At 35.4% G+C, this 21595-nt stretch overlaps 1 protein-coding gene across 4 annotated transcripts in view; it reads left to right on the forward strand.

The window, feature by feature from the left end:
- Positions 1 to 21595, forward strand: part of CDK19 (cyclin dependent kinase 19) — a 182741-nt gene that overhangs the window by 58522 nt on the left and 102624 nt on the right. For 3 of the 4 annotated variants that reach the window (XR_003681491.2, XM_007112036.4, XM_055087555.1), the window contains one exon: positions 5845 to 5920. Coding sequence is in view for 3 of the 4 variants with exons in the window: in XM_007112036.4 (XP_007112098.1) it covers positions 5845 to 5920 (76 nt within the window). In the remaining variant the exon portion in view is untranslated. Of the gene's footprint in view, positions 1 to 2333; positions 2400 to 5844; positions 5921 to 21595 lie in introns of those variants that run through there. The other variant, XM_007112037.3, reaches the window with a different exon arrangement.

The following is a 21595-nucleotide window of genomic DNA, read 5'->3' on the forward strand; positions in this document are numbered from 1 at the left end:
CCGGGGCACAAACCCGTCTCCTCTGCATCGGCAGGCGGATTCTCAACCACTGCGCCACCAGGGAAACCCTGTACTTCAATTATAAAAAACTGCAACAACAACAACAAAAATGTTGGCAAGACTCAGGTGTCTTATTGTTTGAATAAAGTCTTATTGGTAACACCTGGTTATAATATCTGTAGATGGTCATACTGTGCCATCTTGAGTACTATATTTCTGATGATTCCATTAATTTGAATTCTAGTCTTAAGGTTTGGAAAAGAAAACTTAAAGGACAAATTCATAGAATTGTTTGTCTTCTTAAGGGATGTGAGAGAGAAGTGTTCAGAAATTGTTCTTTCTTTTCTTCCCTCTCTCTTGTTCTCCTTTCCTCCTTCCCATGTTGCCTCAACTTCTTTCCTGGGCACCAAAAATGTTCTTTATCTACATGCTACTTCCTCCAATCCACTATCATGTCTGTAAGCTCAAGTCCTTTAAATCTGAAACCCCTATGGCAGGCCCTCAGTAAACATCTTTTTTTGTTTTTAATTAAGGTGTAATTGACATATAACATTATATTAGTTTCAGGTGTAAAAAATTGTAATGATTCAATATTTGTATGTATTGTGAAATGATCACCACAATAAGCCTGGTAACATCTTCAGGGCATCTTCTTTTTGAACTTCTCAGATATTTTTGGTTAGAGTTTCTTTCTATCTGAAGGAATCATTTACAAGCTGAAGAACCTTCTGAGATGTGACCTGAGTTTTGTTGTCAATAGTATCATCCTCCCCATCAACCAAGCCAGAACCCCAGACTTATCTTTGATTCAGCCTTCTTGATTTTCATTATTTGTTCATTTGGTCCTGCCAATTCCTCTTTAAAAATGACTGTCACAAGTATTTCTTCTTTTCTCCAGTCTTATTGTTAGTTACCATTCTGTTATGGAGAATGTTGCACTTGGAAGATTTCACCTGAGCTCTGCTTCTGGCTGATGGCCTAACTTCTTCATCTTCGTGAGGAGGTTGTAACAGGATTGTCGCAAGCCCCTTTTGGAAGCTAACATTCTATTATACTAATCCAGAGTCTTTCCTTCTCACCCTTTCATTGCAGTAACTCCTAATTGTTTTTCACACCTCTAATCTCAGTCCTTCCTAATAAGATTAGTCTTTATATGTAACTTTCATTGCCTTTAGGATAAAATCTTATATTTCCTGGTCTCCATTTATTCATGTCATAATTTCTCTGCTTAATCGTTATCATTGGCACGATTAGGCAAAGTGGAAGCTTCACATCTTCACAGCCTTCCTTTCCTTCACCTACAGAATCAAATTGGTTACTAAATTATATCACTTCTGACGCAGGAGTGTCTTTTTTTTTTTTTTAAGGAATGTCTTTTGAGTCCATATTTGTTCTCCTCTGCCTATTCTAATCTCGTCCTCATCTTCTCTTCTTTGGACGTTTGAGCAACCTCCCAGATGTTTGCTCTGCCACCAGTTTGTAGTTACCAGATTTATCTCTCTGATCTGATATGTACCTTCTCTGTTCTCAAAACCTTTTGCTCCACACTGTTTATATATGAAGTACAAGTTTCTTTGCAGAACTCAGTTGGTCCCTTCCCTTTACTTTTCTAACCTAACCTCATCTCTTGCACCTTGTCATCATGCCCCCAGCTTCCAGCCATACTGAATACCAGCGGTTTCCTGTTTATTTTTCTCATGCCCTACTTCTACCTGGAATTCTCTGACCCTCTCGTCCCTTTTCTGCCTGGGAAAGTCCTCCCTCAAAGGCATCACTATGTAGTTATCTTCCTTAAAGCTCTGAGAAGAAATACTAGTCTCATTCTCTCTGTGCCTGTTATGCATACGCCTTGGGTGCAGAGGGAGTCATATCAGAGTTATCTGTTTATATTTCCCACTCTGAATCTCTTTCCAGGTGGATTGTACACTCTGATATCTAGGGTAGCTAGTTTTTAATTTTGTTCATCCTCAGAGTTTGGCACAGTATTGGAACATAAAATATTGACTCTGTGTTTGTTTGTTGCTTGATGTAAAATAAAATAGTAAGGACCCTCTGTTTTCCTTAGAAACAAAAAAGGATTTTAACCCTATTAGTTTGAAGACTAAAATTTTTCCCTCGGTTTTGTTTGAGCTTGAATTCCTTCCTTTTTTTCTTAAAAGATTCTTCTAAATTTTTTGTCTGTCATAGGTCCTTGGGACCAAAGATGGCCCAGGGCTGATCTGGACACCTGGTAGTATTATTAATAGGAGCCAAAAAGCCTTGGACCTGTCTAATTATGATTGTAATGAGTGGGGTTTGGCCAAACCTTAACTACACTTGTGCATACGAGCTACTGAATGGTGCTTCACCTTGCTAAACGTGACTGGAGGCTGGTCATCAAGCTTGGACATTTTTGAAAGGTATAAGACTATTTTTTTCATTAGACCAGTTCCTAATAGTTCATTCAAAAGATGTTCCTACTGAAACTGCATCTTTAGGCTTGAGAAATTCTTCCCTGAATTACATTTAAATTCTACCACTGAGCTTAGTTTTCTGCCTGAGATAATGCTTTCATTTTAAGGCAGTGATTTCTACAATTTGCACAAATATGTGCTTCTTATTTTTTGCACTGTCTATAGAATTGCTTGCATCAAGAGTTTTCCAGAAGATAGTGTCTCAGATGGAAAATGTAATAGAATCCCAGTCTCTGCCAAATTAATTTTTCTATTTTGTAGTTATATAATGTTCCCATTGAACACTTGTTTTTCTTTGTGATGAATGCTGAGAGGGAAGCTGGCATGGTTTTGATACATATTACAGATGTATAGGAGAAATGTCTTTAAATTCAAAACATTCTATATTAAATAAATCCATGTTTATCCTATAAATTTATTTTTAATTCACCTGGATTTATTTAGTAAACTCCTGTAATTATTTTCAATGTGCAGTTGCTCTAATGGTAGTATCTAATATGCACTAAAATTTAGAAAGCAGTTTCCCTGAAGGCTTTGGAATTGCTCTGCCTTTATTATAGTAAATAATAAACTTCTTTTATTTAGATAAAAGTAATTTAGAAATAAAATAGTTTTAGGGAAGAACTGGGCTGCCTCTAAAAGCCAGGTTATCACAGCCATGGAGGCCAGGTTCACCTCCTTTTCAGCCTTGTCAGGTAAAAGAACAAATTATACCTTTATGGTACTTAATATTATGTATTAAGAAACATATAAGCCATGGGGAATAAATTTTCACACGAGCTCCTGGAGAAGGGCTCTCACATGGGATGAGAGCAATAAGGCTTCTCTGCCCCATGTGCCAGTCATTGAAATATTTGTGGGCAGTGTGGGAAAGGACAGATTTTTAGTTTTCATAACTAAGGTATTGGCATCTGACCACAGATTGGCATTGACATAGCACAGTGATGAAAGTGAGTCCATATGCCCGCTGGGATTCTGCCACTTCTTCATATGGTGAACCTCAGAGGTGCCACATTATCGCTTATCATCCAACAGTTAATATACAAGAGAACTGGTAATGATATATGCACTTTATTTCATTCTCAATGCAAAAGCTGCAGGTAAATCTTAAGTTTGAAGATCTTTGAGTATTTTATTAATTTAGCAGATGGAAGTTATATTTAAACTTATTAAGTGAAATAATTACTGGGTTTGTTCCTAGATCCTATCCATATAATTCAGAGTAAGAGGCCTATGCTTCAGTCTTTTCTGCTCAAGCTTTCAAATTCCTTTGACAGCCTGGATGTGAAATTCAAAAGTCATTAATGTGATGTGTTAATTTTGCACTTTTTGACTTACTGCAAAAATCTTATAGTTTCCATAGCAACAATAACCTATCCAGATTGTGTAATATTCTTTACAGTATTAAAAATAAAACTATGCAATTACATGAGCTTCTGGAGCACTTCATTTAGGGGAACTGGGGATTGAAATATTTCTGTTTAAAAGAAAATTATAATTTCATATGAAAGTTTTGTCAGAAAGCATGTATAACTTTAAGAATTTATTCAATTAAATATTTAGTAGTAGATACCTGGTAGTTAATTTAATTATTAATTGTATGAAATTTACATTGTAAGCATTGTGTTAAGCATCTCAGGCACAAATGCTTTCACACACATACCCACACATACTTTCAAGGTAGGGGGGATATTTGGCTTTAATTACATTCAGTCACCTTCACCTGCTGCTTGTACTTCTTGGTGGCCTCTGGGTGGTCTGAAAAACGTGTAGTTTTATGTTTGGAGAAAACAGGATGGAGAAAAAGGAACACTTTGCTCTTTAAAACATGCCTAAGATATCACTTTGAAAAATACTAAAGATTGTTTTAATAGGTGACTGTTTTCAGAGTATCAAATTATTTTGTTTTTTTTCTTTTTCCCTCTAATTCTAATTTAAAAGACAATATAACATTGGCATTAAGGTAGTTAACATAACTTTCTACATCTTAACACAACTTTTTCTTTTTTTATATCACCTTCAACATATGTCTAAATGTATATATTTTTATACGGTATGATTTATGTATTTTCTCAGCAACATATGGTAAACATTTTCCATGTTTCTAGTGATCTTCATGATTATCATTTTAATAATTGCATAACAGTCTATGCTGTTGACATATGTGGTACAATTTCTGTTTATCAAAATGCTGCTTAATTGTTTCCTGAATGTCATATATTGGAAGAAAAATGGATATAATTTTCAGACTGTGGGAAAAAGTAACCATAACTCAGTTATTTGCTCAAAACATAGATGATTGTGAAAATCTTCAAAATGCACGTAAAATGATGTTTTAAAATGCGTATTATGAGTAACCTCTTAAACTGCTTTATCTGCTGGTAAACACAGAATGGGGAAAATGAGGAATAGGTAAGTAGGACAGATGCGGCACTACATAGGTACTATCATTTGACAAAACCTTCATGACATGGTGATACCCTGTTGAGGCTCTAATATAATCGAAAGGCAAAACTCGGAGCGCATGGATTATACTCCTCTTGTCAGAATAACCAGTGATAGGAATGACATTTGTGACATTCAGCTGGGGTCTTGCTGTGGCTGATTCTGGTGTCAGTACCCTGAGGATACAGTGTTGCACTAGACTCTCATCTGATACTATTACCATTTTTATGGACCGTATCACCATTATTGAGCTGTTGTCTTCCCTTGGTTAAGCACCCTGGTAACTGCCGGGGTTTCCCAGAATTCCTAATTCTACCTCCATTAATTGGAAAATTCACTGTAACTCCTGAGTTTTTCCTAGATATCTTGAGAATGAGGTGTTGGTGGCCAATTTTGAAGTGTTTCCAAGGCTTTTGGTTGAGGTCTTAGGGATTTTGAATGTCCCCTGTCCTAGGTGAAAACTAGCGTGTTTTAGTGGGTAAACATTCTTCTGTAACTCCCCCATTTATTAAGTGGGTCTTATACTGTGAAATTACTTTAAGCAAATATATAAGTTTATATCTGTCATTTATTTTTGTAATTAATGTTTATAACAGAATGCTTTCATGGACTCCAGATAATTAAGACAGTAGAATTATCTTGCAATATTCTTGAGTTTATATTTATGCTTGTTTACTTTTTGAAACTAGTGCTGTGTTTAGTATCCTCTTCTGTTTCAATTTTGTATTTTGTGTTTTGGCTCTGTCTAGTGTTTTCATTGTGACATGAATTTTTTTGGTACTTCACATTATTGTAATGGAAATATTATCAGAAATAATAAGCAGTGAATGCATAGTGAGGGTGTTTACATATCACTGAGAGTTGTGCATTTCATTGTTTTTGTAGTTATAGTTTTGAATCTGAAAATGCCGTGTAGAAAAAAATAATTTTTTTTGTTCATATGCAGAAAAGATGAAAAGGAATATGCATTGAAGCAAATTGAAGGCACAGGAATATCCATGTCGGCTTGTAGAGAGATTGCAGTAAGTGGACATAAATACATTATTTATTTTGTTATGATATTGGATGATGATTGATATTAATATAAAAGCTTCACTAATATATAGAATGCATGTTATTTCAAAGATGTTAATTAGTTTAAGGATATTTTATATAAGATGAGAAAAGTTGCATAAACTTTTTGATTACTTGAAAGTCATCGTTAAACATTCTCTTAATGATATTTAGGATTTATAATCTTAGGAATACTGAGCTAAATGATTATTTAATTAATTTGAATTATGATTGAGTATAATTATTAATTTAAGTTAGTAATTTAATTAATATCTGTCTTTCCTGTAGTTTTAGGACTGATATATGTCTTTATAGAGAAGAGGGTGATAATGTTAGATACTATGCATATAAAATATTTTTTCTGAAATAAGTGTTACATTTTACTAGTTGCTAGAAAAATAAGACTATCATAATAATAGGAGAATTCCTTAAAGAAAGATCATTTCTTTTTTTTTTTTTTGTCTTTATATGGTGTACTTGTACATTTAAGAAATGATTGTCCATAAGAATACCTAACATTTCCTGAGTATTTACCAGGTACCAGGCTTACTAAGTGCTTTTAAGTATTGATTAATTTTCACAACAATAATGAAATAAGTACTTTTAATATCCCCATTTTACAGATCAGTAAACAGAGGCAAAGTCATAATTATGGCTTAGAAGTCTTAATATTATGTTCCCTTATTTTAGTTCTTCAGTTTCTTATTTTAGTGTTTTAGTTTCTTATTGGGGCTTTATCACGATATCACATCTATAAGGGATTTCTGTCTCTGAATTATTAAATATATTGTCCATATCCATTAGATATTTCTGTCTCTCATTTGGTAATTATTACATGTATTGCCCACGGTTCCATATTTCTACTTCACTCACATGGAAGCACTCCATCATCACTCTTAATCATAAGAAAAAGAATGATGCAAAGAACACATGAGGCAGGATTTCTTTATACCTGAGTGTCTGCCTTAGTGGCTAAGCTAACCATGAGTCTCAGTTACCTTATTTGTGAAATAAGGGAATTATAAGGTCCCTTCTAGTCATAAATTCTTTGATTTCAGAATGGGAGCTTCTCACTAGACTGTGCACAGTTAGAAGGGCAGGGACCTTGTCTTTTTATCCCTAGTTCCTAGCATAACTACCTGGCACATAGCAGGTGCCCCATAAATGTTTTTTGAATAAATCAATAAATAAACAAACAAAAAAGTTCTGTATGATCCTAAGTTTGCTTTAGAATATAAATTTATTATTTAAAATTTTCATTTTGGCAGTTTTCCATTAGCTATAAATTGGTGTTTATAATGCCCTACCAGAATAAGCATTTGATATATGATTTTTAACTCCCTGAAAGTCATAAACATTATTATTTCAACCAATATGAATATCACTGGTGTGCAATTTTGCTATTTTAGAGTACCATAATTTAGTATAGCATTAATTCAACTTCTGTGAGTTAATTGGGTTAATAGCTGAAATTTAAGGTATTGATTATTAGGAAATGAAAACCCAATTCTAGATGTTCTTTTTGAAACAGAGACATATCTTCTGAGGAATACATGGGTTCTGTTTTCTCAACATCCTCACTAGCATTTGTCATGTCTTGTCTTTATGATAGTAGCCATTTTAACAGGTGTGAGGTGATAATCTTACTGTGGTTTTGATTTGCATTTCCTTGATGATTAGTCATGTTGAGCACCTTTTCATGGACCTGCTGGCCATCTGTATATCTTATTCTTTGGAAAAATATCTGTTCAGTCCCTCTGCCCATTTTTTAATTGCATGATGATGTTGATGATGATTTTTGCTATTGAGTTGTGTGCATTCCTGATATATTTTGGATATTAACCACTTATCAGATAAATAGTTTGCAAATATCTTCTACTCTGTAGGTTGCCTTTTCATTTTGTTGATTGCTTCTTTTGCTGTGCAGAAGCTGGAAAAACTTAACTCTTAAACTCATTCACAGTCTCTATATTTTTATTGAGGGTTTGCCTAATAGAACTTTAGGAAGTATGGAGAGTTTCTGGATTGAATAATTTTTTAAATCATTTCCTGAATCACTTAGCTGCAACATGATAGGGATTTTGACAGAAGGTTAGCATGTATGTTATTGCATAGTGGCTAAGTGCATACTTCTTTGTAAATTATAAGCTCACGGACACAGTTTTATAATTATTGCTTTATGCAGTTGTCTTTTAAATCACATAGAAGAAAAAAGAGTTAAGAACAAAAATACATTTATGCTGTCTTTTCTATTTACCCATGTTGTTACCTTTACCAGTGTTATTTTTTGTGTAGATATGGGTTACTGTCATATATATAGTTCTTTGATTTTAACTGAAGGTCTCCCTTCAGTATTTTTTTGTAGAGCAGATCTTCTAGGAATGAATTTTCTCAGTTTTTGTATTTGGGACTATTAATTTCTTCTTTTTTTCCTTCATCACCTGTTTCTCCTTTGTTTTTTTGCAGCATAGTTTTGACAGATATAGAATTCTTGAATGACAGTCTTTTTCTTTCTTCACCTTGGCTCTGTTATCTCACTGCCTTTTGGCCTCCATGGTTTCTGATGAGAAGTCAGCTGTTAATCCATGAGAATTTCTTGTACATGAGGAGTTATTTTCTTGCTACTTTCAAGATTCTCTCTTTGTCTTTGTCTTTTGGAAGTTTGATTATGATATGTGTAGGTGTGGAACCTATTTGGAATTCGTTGAGTTTCTTGGATGTAGAGATTAATTTTTTTTTTTTAATCAAAGTTGGGAAGTTTTCAGCCATGATTTCTTTAGATATTCTTTCTACCCTTTTCTTTCTCTCCTCTCCTCCTGAGACTGCCAGTATGAGTATATTTATAGGCTTGATGGTGTCCCAAAGGTCACTGAGGCTCTGTTGATTTTTTTCTAATTCTCTTTTTCTATTTATTGCTCAGACAGGATATTTTCAATTGCCTATCTTCAAGTTTGCTGATTCTTTCTTCTGCCACCTTGAATTTGCTGCTAAGCCCCCCTCTAGTGAAATTTTCATTGTAGTTATTTTACTTTTTGATTCCAAAATTGCTATGTGGTTCTTCTTCTTTTTTTTTTTAATAGACTTTACTTTTTAGAGCAGTATTAAGTTTACAGCAAAATTGAATGAAAGTTCTAGAGATTTCCTGTATACTCCCTACCCCCACACATGCATAGCCTAACCTATTATCAGCATCCTCCACCAGAGTAGTACATTTGTTACAACTGATGAACCTATGTTGATACTCAAAGACCATAGTTTACATTAGGGTTCACTCTTGTTGTTGTATATTTTATGGGTTTGGACAGATGTCTAATGACATGTATCCACCATTATGGTATCATACAGAGTAGTTCCACTGCCCTAAAAATCTGTGCCCCGCCTGTTCATCCTAAACCCGCTCCCCGCCCCACTTCCCCGTAATCACAGATCTTTTTACTGTTTACATAATTTTGCCTTTTCCAGAATGTCATATAGATGGAATCATACAGTATGTAGCCTTTTGAGATTGGCTTCTTTCACTTAATAATATGTATTTAAAATTCCTCCATATCTGTCATGGCTTGATAGCTCATTTCTTTTTAGTGCTGAATAATATTCCATCGTCTGGATGTATTACAGTTTGTTTACACATTCATCTACTAAAGTATATCTTGGTTGCTTCCAAGTTTTGGTAATTATGAGTAAAGCTGCTGTAAACATTGTGTGTAGTCTTTTGTGTGGACATAACTTTTCAATTCCTTTGGGCAAATATCAGCACAGTTGCTGGACTGCATGGTAAGAGTACGTTTAGTTTAGTAAGAAACCACCAAACTGTCTTACAAAGTGGCTGTGCCATTTTGCATTCTCACTACCAGTGGATGAGAGTTCCTGTTGCTCCACATCCTCACCAATATTTGTTGTTGTCAGTGTTCTGGATTTAGCCATTCTAATAGGTGTGTAGTGGTATCTTGTTGTTTAATGAAACTCTGCTTTAGCCTTTAAGTCCTGCTTGTATGGCATTAAGAGATGTGAGATTAGAGTCTTTTCAGATATTTCCTGGACATACCCACAGCTTTGCGTATTGGCATGGTTACAGTCTTTACTACCTAGTTTCATTTATAGAAGATTATAGAAAATGAAAACTAATCTGTAGTGGTGGATAGTAGATCATTGACTGTGTGGGGATGGGAATAGAAACAGGGATGTATTACAAAGGAGCATGAGGAGTCTCTTGGGGATGATGTAAGTCTTCATCATTGTGATTGTCATGATGGTTTCATGGGTTTGTATCAATAATAAAACTCGAAAATGGTATGCACTTATAGCTCAGTAAATTCAGGGAGAAATCAGTAAAGGCATATGGGATTATTAGTGGATCAAGGGTCTGTGAAAGAGGAATTTGTAAGAATCAGTGGATCACAAACACAGCTGGAGGGATTGGCCTTGAATAGGAAATGGAACAGATAGTTTATCCTGTGAAACTACAGTGACAGAAGAAAGGATGGTGTCAACATATGTCAGTTTGCTAGGGAGATGATGAGGTAGTTACATTCTTGTGTGCCTCTTTTTTTGTGTATGTGAATGTTAATGTGGTGAATGTTTTAAGTTATTGAAGGCTATGTGAAAATTTGCTGATCAAAAATAAGGTTATAGAAATGTTAGAATCCACTTAAAGTAGGAGACCAGTCATGGCACCAGTCTGCATGACTGTACTGTTTTCTTCATTATAAGCCCAGTGTAAGAAGGGAGAATTCGAATTTTTTTTGACTGATGCAGTAGGACAGAAAATGTAAGGTAGTAGAGAGTCAGAGAGGTTAGGAGGGACTGATAGGTTGGGGAGAATGTAGACAACATCATAAATGAAAAAGCAGATAGAACTTGTTCTTTGCCTTTTTCCTTCTGTATCCCATAATATTATGTACCTCCTGGCATTTTCTCGTTCATATATAGACACATAGGTAAGAGGCTTTTGATTTGCAGAAAATTAGGAACAATTTCATTCATTACTCTAAAAGGATGGGACTGTGACTGCAGGACACCTTCTGAGAGCAGGGTTGGATGATGAGAAAAGAAGTCAAAGAACTTGTAGCCATGGAGTGAACTTGGAAGAATGTGTACAGGATGGGAAGAAGTTTAAGAACTAAGATGCGTTACTACCTCAAGTGTCACCAATAAAGAAAATCATATCACATTTTAATTTCATTTGAACCTTATTGATCACAGGTGAATTATAAACCCATATCTTTGTACAGTGCTTTACAGTTTACAATATGCCATAACAGGGAATAATTCTGGGTGATGAACATACTAGGAACATGTGAACATGAGCCCTTTTAGCTTGAGGTTACAGGGGAGTTCTAATGTAAAGTTTTTTTACCTTTGTGTAATCATAAAGTTGCTAGGTTGGAAAAGTGATAAACACCATTAATTCAGATCCCATTAATTTGTTTCCTGGTTATGAAATTCAAAAATGTTTATTATAAAATTCTCAGGGAGTGTGGAAAAAGCATGTTAAGAGCATCTGTTAACACTAACACTTAGAAATAATCACTATTAATATTTTGTGTATAGTCTTCTAGACTCTTTTCTTTGCAAAAATACAGAAGATTTGTTTCCCATAGGAGTGAGGAGTCCATCAATTTTTTATAAAATGTAATTTCATCTGGGGTAATACAAAGGTAAAATTTTAACTATCAAAATAATAATTGTGCTAGTTCTGTGGGATATAAGAAAAATTATAACTCTGGAGGACTCTTCAAAAAATTGAGATGGTCCCAAAGAAAGTGAAGACAGACTGGAAGGAAAATTAGTCAAGGGAAGAAGGATGGAGGGCATAGGTTGAGGAGGGAAGAGAAATAGAGAAAACCTGACTTCATGTCAGATTGCGTCTTCCTCAGTTTTGCCTTGTGTTGCTGAGAAGCCACTTCCTCAGTCACCTCTGCTCAGTTTTGCCCAGTGTATGTATCTGCCAGCATCCCAGCATTGATGCTCCCATGGTGACAGGTGGGATAAGTTGTAATGGATTGTCGCTTGCCGTTTTTCTGCATAGCACAGAGCAGGCAGCGTGGAGTGGCAGTTAAAACATTATTTGCTACTATTTTCTTTCCCTGTCTTGCCACCTTGGTGGCGTAGCAGGCCGCTATGTAAACTTAAGTGGAATGCTTGGAACTTTCCCTTGTCTTCAAGGAATTAGCCCTTGTTTTTTTTTTTTTTTTAATTTATGAAATGGAAATGGTAAAATGTGTGTTTGCTGTGGATTCCTTGAGAACTTTAATTCTTTTTTTATTTTTATTTATTTTATTCTTGGCTCCGTTGGGTCTTCATTGCTGTGCACGGGCTTTCTCTAATTGTGGCAAATGGGGTCTACTCTTTGCTGCAGTGCGCGAGCTTCTCATTGTGGTGGCTTCCCTTGTTGTGGAGCATGGGCTCTAGGCGCGTGGGCTTCAGTAGTTGTGGCATGTGGGCTCAGTAGTTGTGGCTTGCGGGCTCTAGAGCACAAGCTCAGTAGTTGCGGTGCATGGGCTTAGTTGCTCCACGGCATGTGGGATCTTCCCGGACCAGGGCTCGAACCCATGTCCCCTGCATTAGCAGGTGGATTCTTAACCACTGTGCCACCAGGGAAGTCTCAAAGCTCTAATTCTTACTAATACATTTATTTTTATCAACCTTAAAACTATTTTGTTAAATTTCATGAATTGAAAGTTGAGAAATGTCTGTTTATTCTCATTAAGATTATTTAATTGTATCTCAATTGCTTTTATGTTGCACTGAGTGCAGATTTTTTCTTAAATATTTGTCCAACTTTCTAAGAGTATAGATTTGTGGAAATAAATCTGTGATTCAGGTAATTTACCCTTTCTATGCGAGGGACAAAATCAAAATATAGTATTAAGATTTTTGTGAAAAATACTAAAGGTATAAAAAGTTTTCTTTTTTCAGTAGACTTTTAACATGGTCTTCTGTAATAATTATTTTCATAAAAAGTTTGGCATGATTTGGGAGACTAGAACTAAATTAATTATGTATGAAATCGTCTTGGAGCAAAATCTGTTCTTTGGTATGATCTTTGTGTTCTCCTTAGAGACAAACAGAAGTTTACTTTTGGGATTGAAGACTCAGCATAGATTTTTTTCTTCTTTAAAATGTGGGGGTTTTTTTTCCCCTTGCATTGGATAGTGATAGTTACTACTTTTCTCATGAAGTTTGAGAAAGTTTGTTTGGCATTTAAATAAGTATATTCTTGCTGACTCTTGTAATGAAAAATGGAGCCTTGTATGAGTTGGGGAGTAAGGTTTGGGATTATTTTAGGATGAGTCTGGGAGATGGATATAGGGTCAGCACAAAGGGAGGAGCCATCATAGAATGGAAAATAAATCCTTTCAAAAGCTGAAAAAGTACAAGGGGGCGGGTAGAAGGAGTCAGCAAGCAGATAGATTCTCCAGTCCTTTGGTGTATCTGTCTACCTTACTGTAGATATTGGGTCATGAGTCCCTTCAGAGTTATTATTATTTGTGTGTGTGTGTGTGTGTGTGTGTGTGTACGTGTGTGTGCATGCATGTATCTTTTGGAGTATGTTTCAAGCTGCTTTATGTTTCCTCTGAGAAGTCTAAGTGACCAATCTTTGTATTCTCAGCAGCAAATTTAAATACCTATTGTTGCCAGTGGTAGAAAAGAGGTGAGCCATATAAGTTCCTGGGGTTTTGTATAAAGGTGACAAATGTGAGAAGGAACAGTTTGAGAAGAGATTAATACTGGTTTTGCTCACCAGTTTCTCGTGTGTGTGTGTGTGTGTGTGTGTGTGTGTGTGTGTGTGTATCACATCTTCTTTATCCATTCATCTGTTGATGGACTCTTAGGTTGCTTCCATATCTTGTCGTGTGTGTGTGTGTGTGTGTGTGTGTGTGTGTGTGTGTGTGTGTGTGAATGGTTGTTTTATTGTTATTATTGATAGTAAGTTTTTCCTACTTAAACTCTAACTAAAAAAACATAATTTTTAGTTAAAATTGTTTTCTGTGGTCAAAGTAAATTCTTTTTAAGGAACTATACATTTAATTTTTAAAGTTTATTATTATAGAAGATACTGAATTATAAAATTTAACAAACTTGGTAATTCCACATTCAAAATAAGAGACTGAAGTGGGAAAACAAAGTATTTATTTGAAAAAAAATATGCCTTAGGTTTCAGATTGTAAAGTGGGAGAGAATATGGACTTTGGTATCAGATAGACTTGAGGTTGTATCTGGACTTCACCATTACTTCTCCATATCTTGAGCAAGGACCCATTTTCTAGGTGGCTATAGAAATGAAGGTGTTTTCAGGGGGCATCAGGATGTACCTGATTTGCTTCGAGGGCTGGCAATGCCAAGGAAGCAGGCCATGCAGCAATCCACAGGTTGCCCGGATTCTCAGAATCCCTGAGCCTCTTAACTTGCTGATGTTCCAGGTCATTCTCAGCTTCACCTTATAACCAGACTATCAACTAAATCTCATAAATATTTTGACAAAGCACTTCTTTTCAAATATGTTCAAGAATCATATGAGGGAGGAGTTGCATGTGAGAGGAGAGAGTCTCTGACACTTGTATATGTGTTAGTGGTACACACTGCATCTAAGTTCTTGGGTTAAAATATGGCTAATTTCCACTCTTATTTCTAGTTCATCTTTCAGACTACTTACTCTGATTTATCTGGATTTGGAGATAATGAGGCAGTTAAGGCAGGCTGGGGGACCTAGTAGGCAGCTGGTAGGGTTTCAGGTAATAACCAGGAAAATGAGGAATGGAGGCACTTGGCCAATCAGTAGCCATCTTGAGTCAGTGGAGAGAGCTAGTGGATAGGGAAGTCTAAAGTGATAGGGATCACAAATAGGGGAAGCCCGTAATTAGGATTTTGGTACAATATATGTTATATGTTATAACACATTATAACAAAGAATTTAGATTATTTGGGAAAAGGAGTTTAGTTACTTCAGGTACCAGTAGATTATCATAATGACATAGTCTCACATATTATTCTTCTCTTACTTTGGCCTTATATGACTTCTGGTGATATAAGCTGTTCACATTTTTAATATAGATCTTTGACTTAAATAATGAACGAACGGGTGGTGCAGTGGTTAAGAATCCGCCTGCCAGCGCAGGGGACACGGGTTCGATCCCTGGCCCGGGAAGATCCCACATGCCACGGAGCAACTAAGTCCGTGTGCCACAACATCTGAGCCTGCGGTCTAGAGCCTACAAGCCACAACTACTGAGCCTGCGTGCCACAACTACTGAAACCCGCGCGCCTAGAGCCCGTGTTGCGAAACGAGAATCCACCACGATGAGAAGCCCATGCACCACAATGAAGAGTAGCCCCCGCTCGCCGTAACTAGAGAAAGCCTGCATGCAGCAACGAAGACCCAATGCAGCCAAACATAAATAAATAATAAATAAATAAAATAGCGAACAAACAATAACCAATCAGAACAGTGCAAAGTCAAGATGAAGTAGAACTTTAACACATACAAACGAGTTAATAGACTGCATTTGGAAAGGATGAAGATTATAGTTCAAAACCAGATAATTGTATTTTATTATAATGGACAGTTTATATATTATTATAATGGGAATAAGATAAACTGATAAAACATAGATACAGTAAGTCCCCTACATACAAACCTCAAGTTGCAGACTTTCAAAGATGTGAACCTGTGTTTGCGTGTCCAATCACGTTAAGTTAGTTCACGGGTCTGGCATGCATGCATCCTCTACAAGTGTTGTGCTTTTGTGTACTTTACAGTACTGTATAGAGTATAGTAGTACAGTATCTTTATTTCAAGCCCAGGATGTCCAGAAGCAAGTGTAAAAGCAGCGGTGATGTAGCTGGTACTACTGTACTTTTCAAGGTACTGTACTGTAAGATTAAAAATGTTTTCTTTATTTTTTGTTTGTTTGTTTTTTATGTATTATTTGTGTGAAAAGTATTATAAACCTATTACAGTTCAGTACTATATAGCCGAATGTATTAGTTGGGTACATAGGCTAACTTTGTTGAACTTACTAACAAATTGGACTTACAAACGCCCTCTCAGAATGTAACTTGTTTGTATGTAGAAGGACTTAACTGTATTGGTTTACAAGCTTCTTAGTATACTAAGCAGCTCAGTAATTTCAAAGCTTGAATGGGCTATTTTTCTTAGAAGAATGTTCTAATTAATTGGAAATTTTACAGTTTTTAGATTTTAGTGATGTTATTAGATAATATATTCAAATAGTTGAAGAAAATTAGCATTTAAAACAAAATAACTGCCAGCAGACTACAGTTTGCTTAAGATAATGCTAGGTATTCTTTTTTTAAAAAAATTTATTTATTTATTTTATTTATTTATTTTTGGCTGCGCTGGGTCTTCCTCGCTGCGTGTGTGCCCTCTCCAGCTGTGGCGAGCGGGGGCTACTCTTTGCTGTGGTGCGCTGGCCTCCCACTGCGGTGGCTTCTCCTGTTGCAGAGCACGGGCTCTAGGCACGCGGGTGTCCTTAGTTGTGGCTCACGGGAGCTGGAGCGCAGGCTCAGCAGTTGTGGCGCACGGGCTTCATTGCTCCGGGGCGTGTGGGAACCTCCCGGACCACGGCTTGAACCCCTGTCCCCTGCATTGGCAGGCGGATTCCCAACCACTGCGCTACCAGGGAAGCCCGCTAGGTATTCTTGACAGTAAACTAATATCAGAAAAGAAAAAGATATTTGAAAATCTTATTTGCAGAGTAATAAGTAACTAAGGTTTAGGTACAAGCTGTTTTTTAAAAAATTTATTTTATTGAAGTATAGTTGATTTATGGGTACAGCTGTTTTGTCACCTTTTTTCTCTGTAAGTAAATTCTGATTTTAAAAAGAAGCTTTTTTTTTCTTCTGGATTGCCAGCCTTTCTGAATTTTGCCACCTTATATTAAATTAATCTGGTTAATAAGCTTAACTTTATTTGTGGTTTTGGTCTTTGGATGTTGCTGGCATGGTATTTATACTTATTCCTCCTCAGAAAGAATTCTTAAAGTTAGGTTGTTTTAATCCAGTAGAAAAACAGGCTAAAGAGTTAAACAGGAACTTTAAAAAAATTGAAACATGAATAGCCAATAAATAAAAAAGATGCTCAATTATATTAACCATCAGAGAAATATAAAACCATAGTAAGATATACTTTTTTGCCCTCCAGATTGGTAAACAGTATCAAGTATTTGCAATGATGTAGAATACTGGAACTGGCATGTAGTGTTAGTGGAATTGTAAATTATTATATTGCAACACTGAGGAAAACAGTTTGTTTGTCTAGCAAAGTTAAGATACACATACCTTTTTACCCAACAACTTCACTCCTAGATATCTATGCTGTAACAGTGCTTCTCAGCCCCAATGAACCCAATCTCCCATTTTATAATAATTAATCTCTAGTCCCCTTTATTATCCTGAACTGAAATTCATAGATGATATGCATAATTTTAAAAATCACCATAATCCCTTAATATATTATAAAAAATAAAAAGGTAATAATTTATAATGAAATAACATTTAAATATGTGAGAATCAGACATTTTAATTATAATATCTAAATGCTAATCAGGTCATAGATGCATACCTAATTGTGGAACATGTAATTGAGTTGACAGTGTGTGGTTTGGGTAGTGTTGCATTATCATTTTTTTGGTGTGTGTTGTGCTAAATCTGTACTGTGGTATATGTGAATTGATGAGCTTGTGGGCTTCACAAGTCAGTAGGAGATTCGGAAAAGAAATTCTAATTGTTCCCCAAATTCTTACCTTGAATTCAAAACAGTGTGAAGCTTATTAGTATGCTAAGTAATATCTTTATCTCATCGTTTGATTTTTCATTTCACTTCTTTTTCTCCAATTGCTTATCCTGTTTGTTGTTTCTCTTCTTGTTTCTTATGTCTTATGTATTTTCTGTCTTTTTTTTTCTACCATTTGCCAAAAGTAGGTCTGTTCCATCACTGTAGCTGTTTGTAATTCCACAAAGAACGTCTGTACTTGTGTTTGTTTTTCTTCTTATCTGGGACTGTCTTCCTATCTATTCAGTTATGCATGGTATGTAGGTTCATACTCAGATGGTAGGTAGCTTTAAAGCAGAATTTCCCCAGAGCATAAGGAAATTTTTTATTACATAAAAAATTGCTCAACTAAGTTATTAATTCACAATTTGAAATGCTTTCATTTTTCTCTAAAACAAAAATTAACAGTCCAGTGGGCTTTATGGAATTGAGATTTCCATTGTTGTAGGTTTTTTGTTTTTGTTCATACATTAGCATTTAAAAAATATTTTTAGTGTACATTCACTCTGCCTTCATAAAATTTAGGTCAGGGATTGTGTCTGATATATTCACTCTTGAATCCTTGGAATCTGTCTAATACTGTGCTTGGAACAAAGTGGGCTCTTAATTAATTATTGAATAAATGCAACAGTTTATTTGAATTTGTTATTTTAACAATATTATCAACAATTAAAGGCTGAAGTTTTTTCAGTACTAGAAGATTTTAAACTTTCTGTTTGGGCAAATTATTATTTGAAATCTAATATTAAACTTTGTGAACTGTTTTCATTATCTAAAATTTTGGATCTGTTCTGATTCCCATAACCATGTATGGTTTAATGAATAACTGGTGGAAATAATATTTATATGAATAATTATTCAAAGAAGTTGATTTTTTCATGAAATATTTGAGTATCTCTTACAATCCAGGCATTGCGTTAAATGCTAAGGATACAGTAGTGAACAAAATTTTTCCCTCAAGAAGTTTATAGTTTTGGAGGAGACAGATAAGAAAACACCAATTTCAACACTATAATCAAGGCCAAGACAAGAGATAAGCACAGAGTGCTAGAGGAGCAGCTAGCCCATTCTTGGGAGTCTGGGAGGACTCCTTGGGCGTTTTGAGGTACTACAAGTCTGAAAGACAAATAGGAGTTGGCTGGGTGAAGGAGAAGGAAGGAAGTGGAGGAGAGCATGTGGCCAGAGGAAACACATGTAGGAAGGCCCAGAAGTGAGAGAGAGCATGGGTACTCTTAGTTTTATGAACAACTATGGAGGAGTGTGCTGTTTTAAGTCCTTTCAAGCTTACCAAATTATTTAGTTATTACAGCAACAATATGTAAATTTCTGTTGTGTTAAGCGACTGAAATTTGGGTATTTATTTACTGCAGCAGCTAGGATTACCTTCACTAATGTGTGAATAATAGAGGCATTGTCCAAAGTTGAAACAAAAAATTGGTGTTAAGAATAATTTTTAAAGTAAACGGTAGGTAAACTGAAAATGATCATCTGAATATAAGAAGATGGAGATGGGGGGGTGGTGAATGAGCTATAGTTTCATCTATTATATCAGAAAATCAATAATCTTTAAAGTTGGTAAGTCAAGAATAGTGATATAAATATTTACTTCAAGATATGAAATAATCAGAGGAACCAAAAACAGTAAAGTGTAAAGTAGTTGTATATAGGCAAGGGGAGGGATGGACCAGAGGATTATTTAATTATAGTAAGTCCTCTACACACGAACCTTCAAATTGTGAACTTTCAAAGATGTGAACATTCATCTGGTTCCAGCAAGGAACCAAAACCTGTGCCATCAATGTCAGGCGTGAGTGAAATTGCAGCTTGCCTTCCGTCTTCTATTGCTGACGATCCTTCAGCTCTACCATCTCCAACCTCCTCTCCCTCCTCCAGTCAGTAACTCTTCCTGTCTGTTCACTCGATGCCAGCCCCTGTATGCCAGCTGTTGTACTGTACTACTGTACTTTTCAAGGGACTGTACTGTAAGATTAAAAATGATTTCTTTATTTTGTGTTTGTTTTTTATGTATTGTTTGTGTGAAAAGTATTATAAACCTATTACAATACAGTACATATTGTGTTAGTTGGGTACCTAGGGTAACTTTGTTGGACTTACGAACAAATTGGACTTATGAACGCTCTCTCCAAATGGAACTTGTTCGTATGTAGGGGATTTACCGTATAATCTCTGCTATGTTATTTTTTAACAGTATAAATATATTTTAATAAAAATTTAAACTAAATTAATACTGTACATCCACTAGAATGGCTAAAATTAAGAAGACTGATTACACCATTGTTGGTAAGGGTATGGAGTAACTGGTGCTGGTGGAAGCATAAAAATGTACAGCTACTTTGGCAAAAAGTTTGGCAGTTTCTGATGAATTTATACACATATCTGTTGTATGATCCAGCAATTCAATTTCTATGTACATTTATCCAAGAAAAATTAACACATATGCCCACAGAAAACTTGTAAAGAATGTTCATAGCAGCTTTATTCATAACCCCAAACAGGAAGCAATCCAAATGTCCATCAATAGAATGGATAAACAATTTATGGTATACCTATAAGAAAAATCACTACTCAACTCTAAAAAAGAATACTGATACATACACTAACATGGATGAATCTCAGAAACATTAAGTTGAGCAAAAGAAGCTGGACTCAAAAGAATACATATGGGCATGATCTCATTTATAGGAAATTCAAGAACAACAGAATCTCTACTATGATAGAAATCAGAATAGTTCCCTGGAATCGGGGGAAGGGTTGAGTGGAAAGGGGCACATGGGAACTTAAAGGGATGATGGAAATGTTAAGCCTTCATATGGTTGGTGGTTACAGAGGTGTATAAGTTTGTCGAAATTCAAGCTAATCACTTAAGATTTATGCATTTTACTGTATATATAAATTGTAACTTAGTAAAGTACTAGTGGTATAAAAAATACAAAGTAAAAACTAGAGAGTTTGGTGCATCAAAGGAACGAAAGAACTCTAATATGGTTGGCTTGAGAAGAAGAGTTGGGAGTAGAAATGTGAAGTGATAGGCTGGAGCCATCTTGAATGACTTCATAAATTACCAAGGATTATCCTAAGAACATCAGGAAGCCATTGCAGACTTTTAAGAGGGATAATATTAAGTTTGAATTTTAAAACCATCTTTGCCTTCTGAGTGGATTGGAGAGGGGCAAGAATGGATGTAGGAAGACCTGTTAAAAAGTTTTTGCTGAAGCCAAAATGAAAGATGATAGTGGTTTGTATTAGATCGTAGCAGAGGGGCTGGAGGAAGGAGACATTTAGTGATGGTGAATGAGAGAAGATAAGGTTGAACACAATGTTTCTCTCTTGATCAGCTAGGTAAATGATGGCCCAGCTTACTGAGCAAAAGAGCAGTTGGGCACAAGGGGTTAGTTAGGTGAAGATGGTGAACTGAATTTCAGACTTGATTGCTTAATTGTTTTGGGAAATATATAGAATATCATATAATAGTAATATTATAAGAAATATAATACTGTAAAATTTCAAAGATTTATTATAATTATTATATATTTATTTCTGTTCAAGCTATTCATTACCCCTTCTTCTGTCTTTCTGAAGAGCTAGATGAATTGCCATTCATAGGCTATGCATAGTACAGCTACTGAACATTGGATAGTTTACACAAGTAGGAAAGAGAAAGTTGGGTGATTTTATTTAAGAGAGTGGTTTACATTGTAACTCTCCATATTTAATTTTTTTTTAACATCTTTATTGGAGTATAATTGCTTTACAATGATATGTTAGTTTCTTCTGTATAACAGAGTAAATCAGCTATATGTATACGTATATCCCCATATCCCCTCCCTCT

The sequence above is a fragment of the Physeter macrocephalus genome, chromosome 10, assembly GCF_002837175.3.
Source record: "Physeter macrocephalus isolate SW-GA chromosome 10, ASM283717v5, whole genome shotgun sequence".
Classification (NCBI taxonomy): Eukaryota; Metazoa; Chordata; class Mammalia; order Artiodactyla; family Physeteridae; genus Physeter; species Physeter macrocephalus.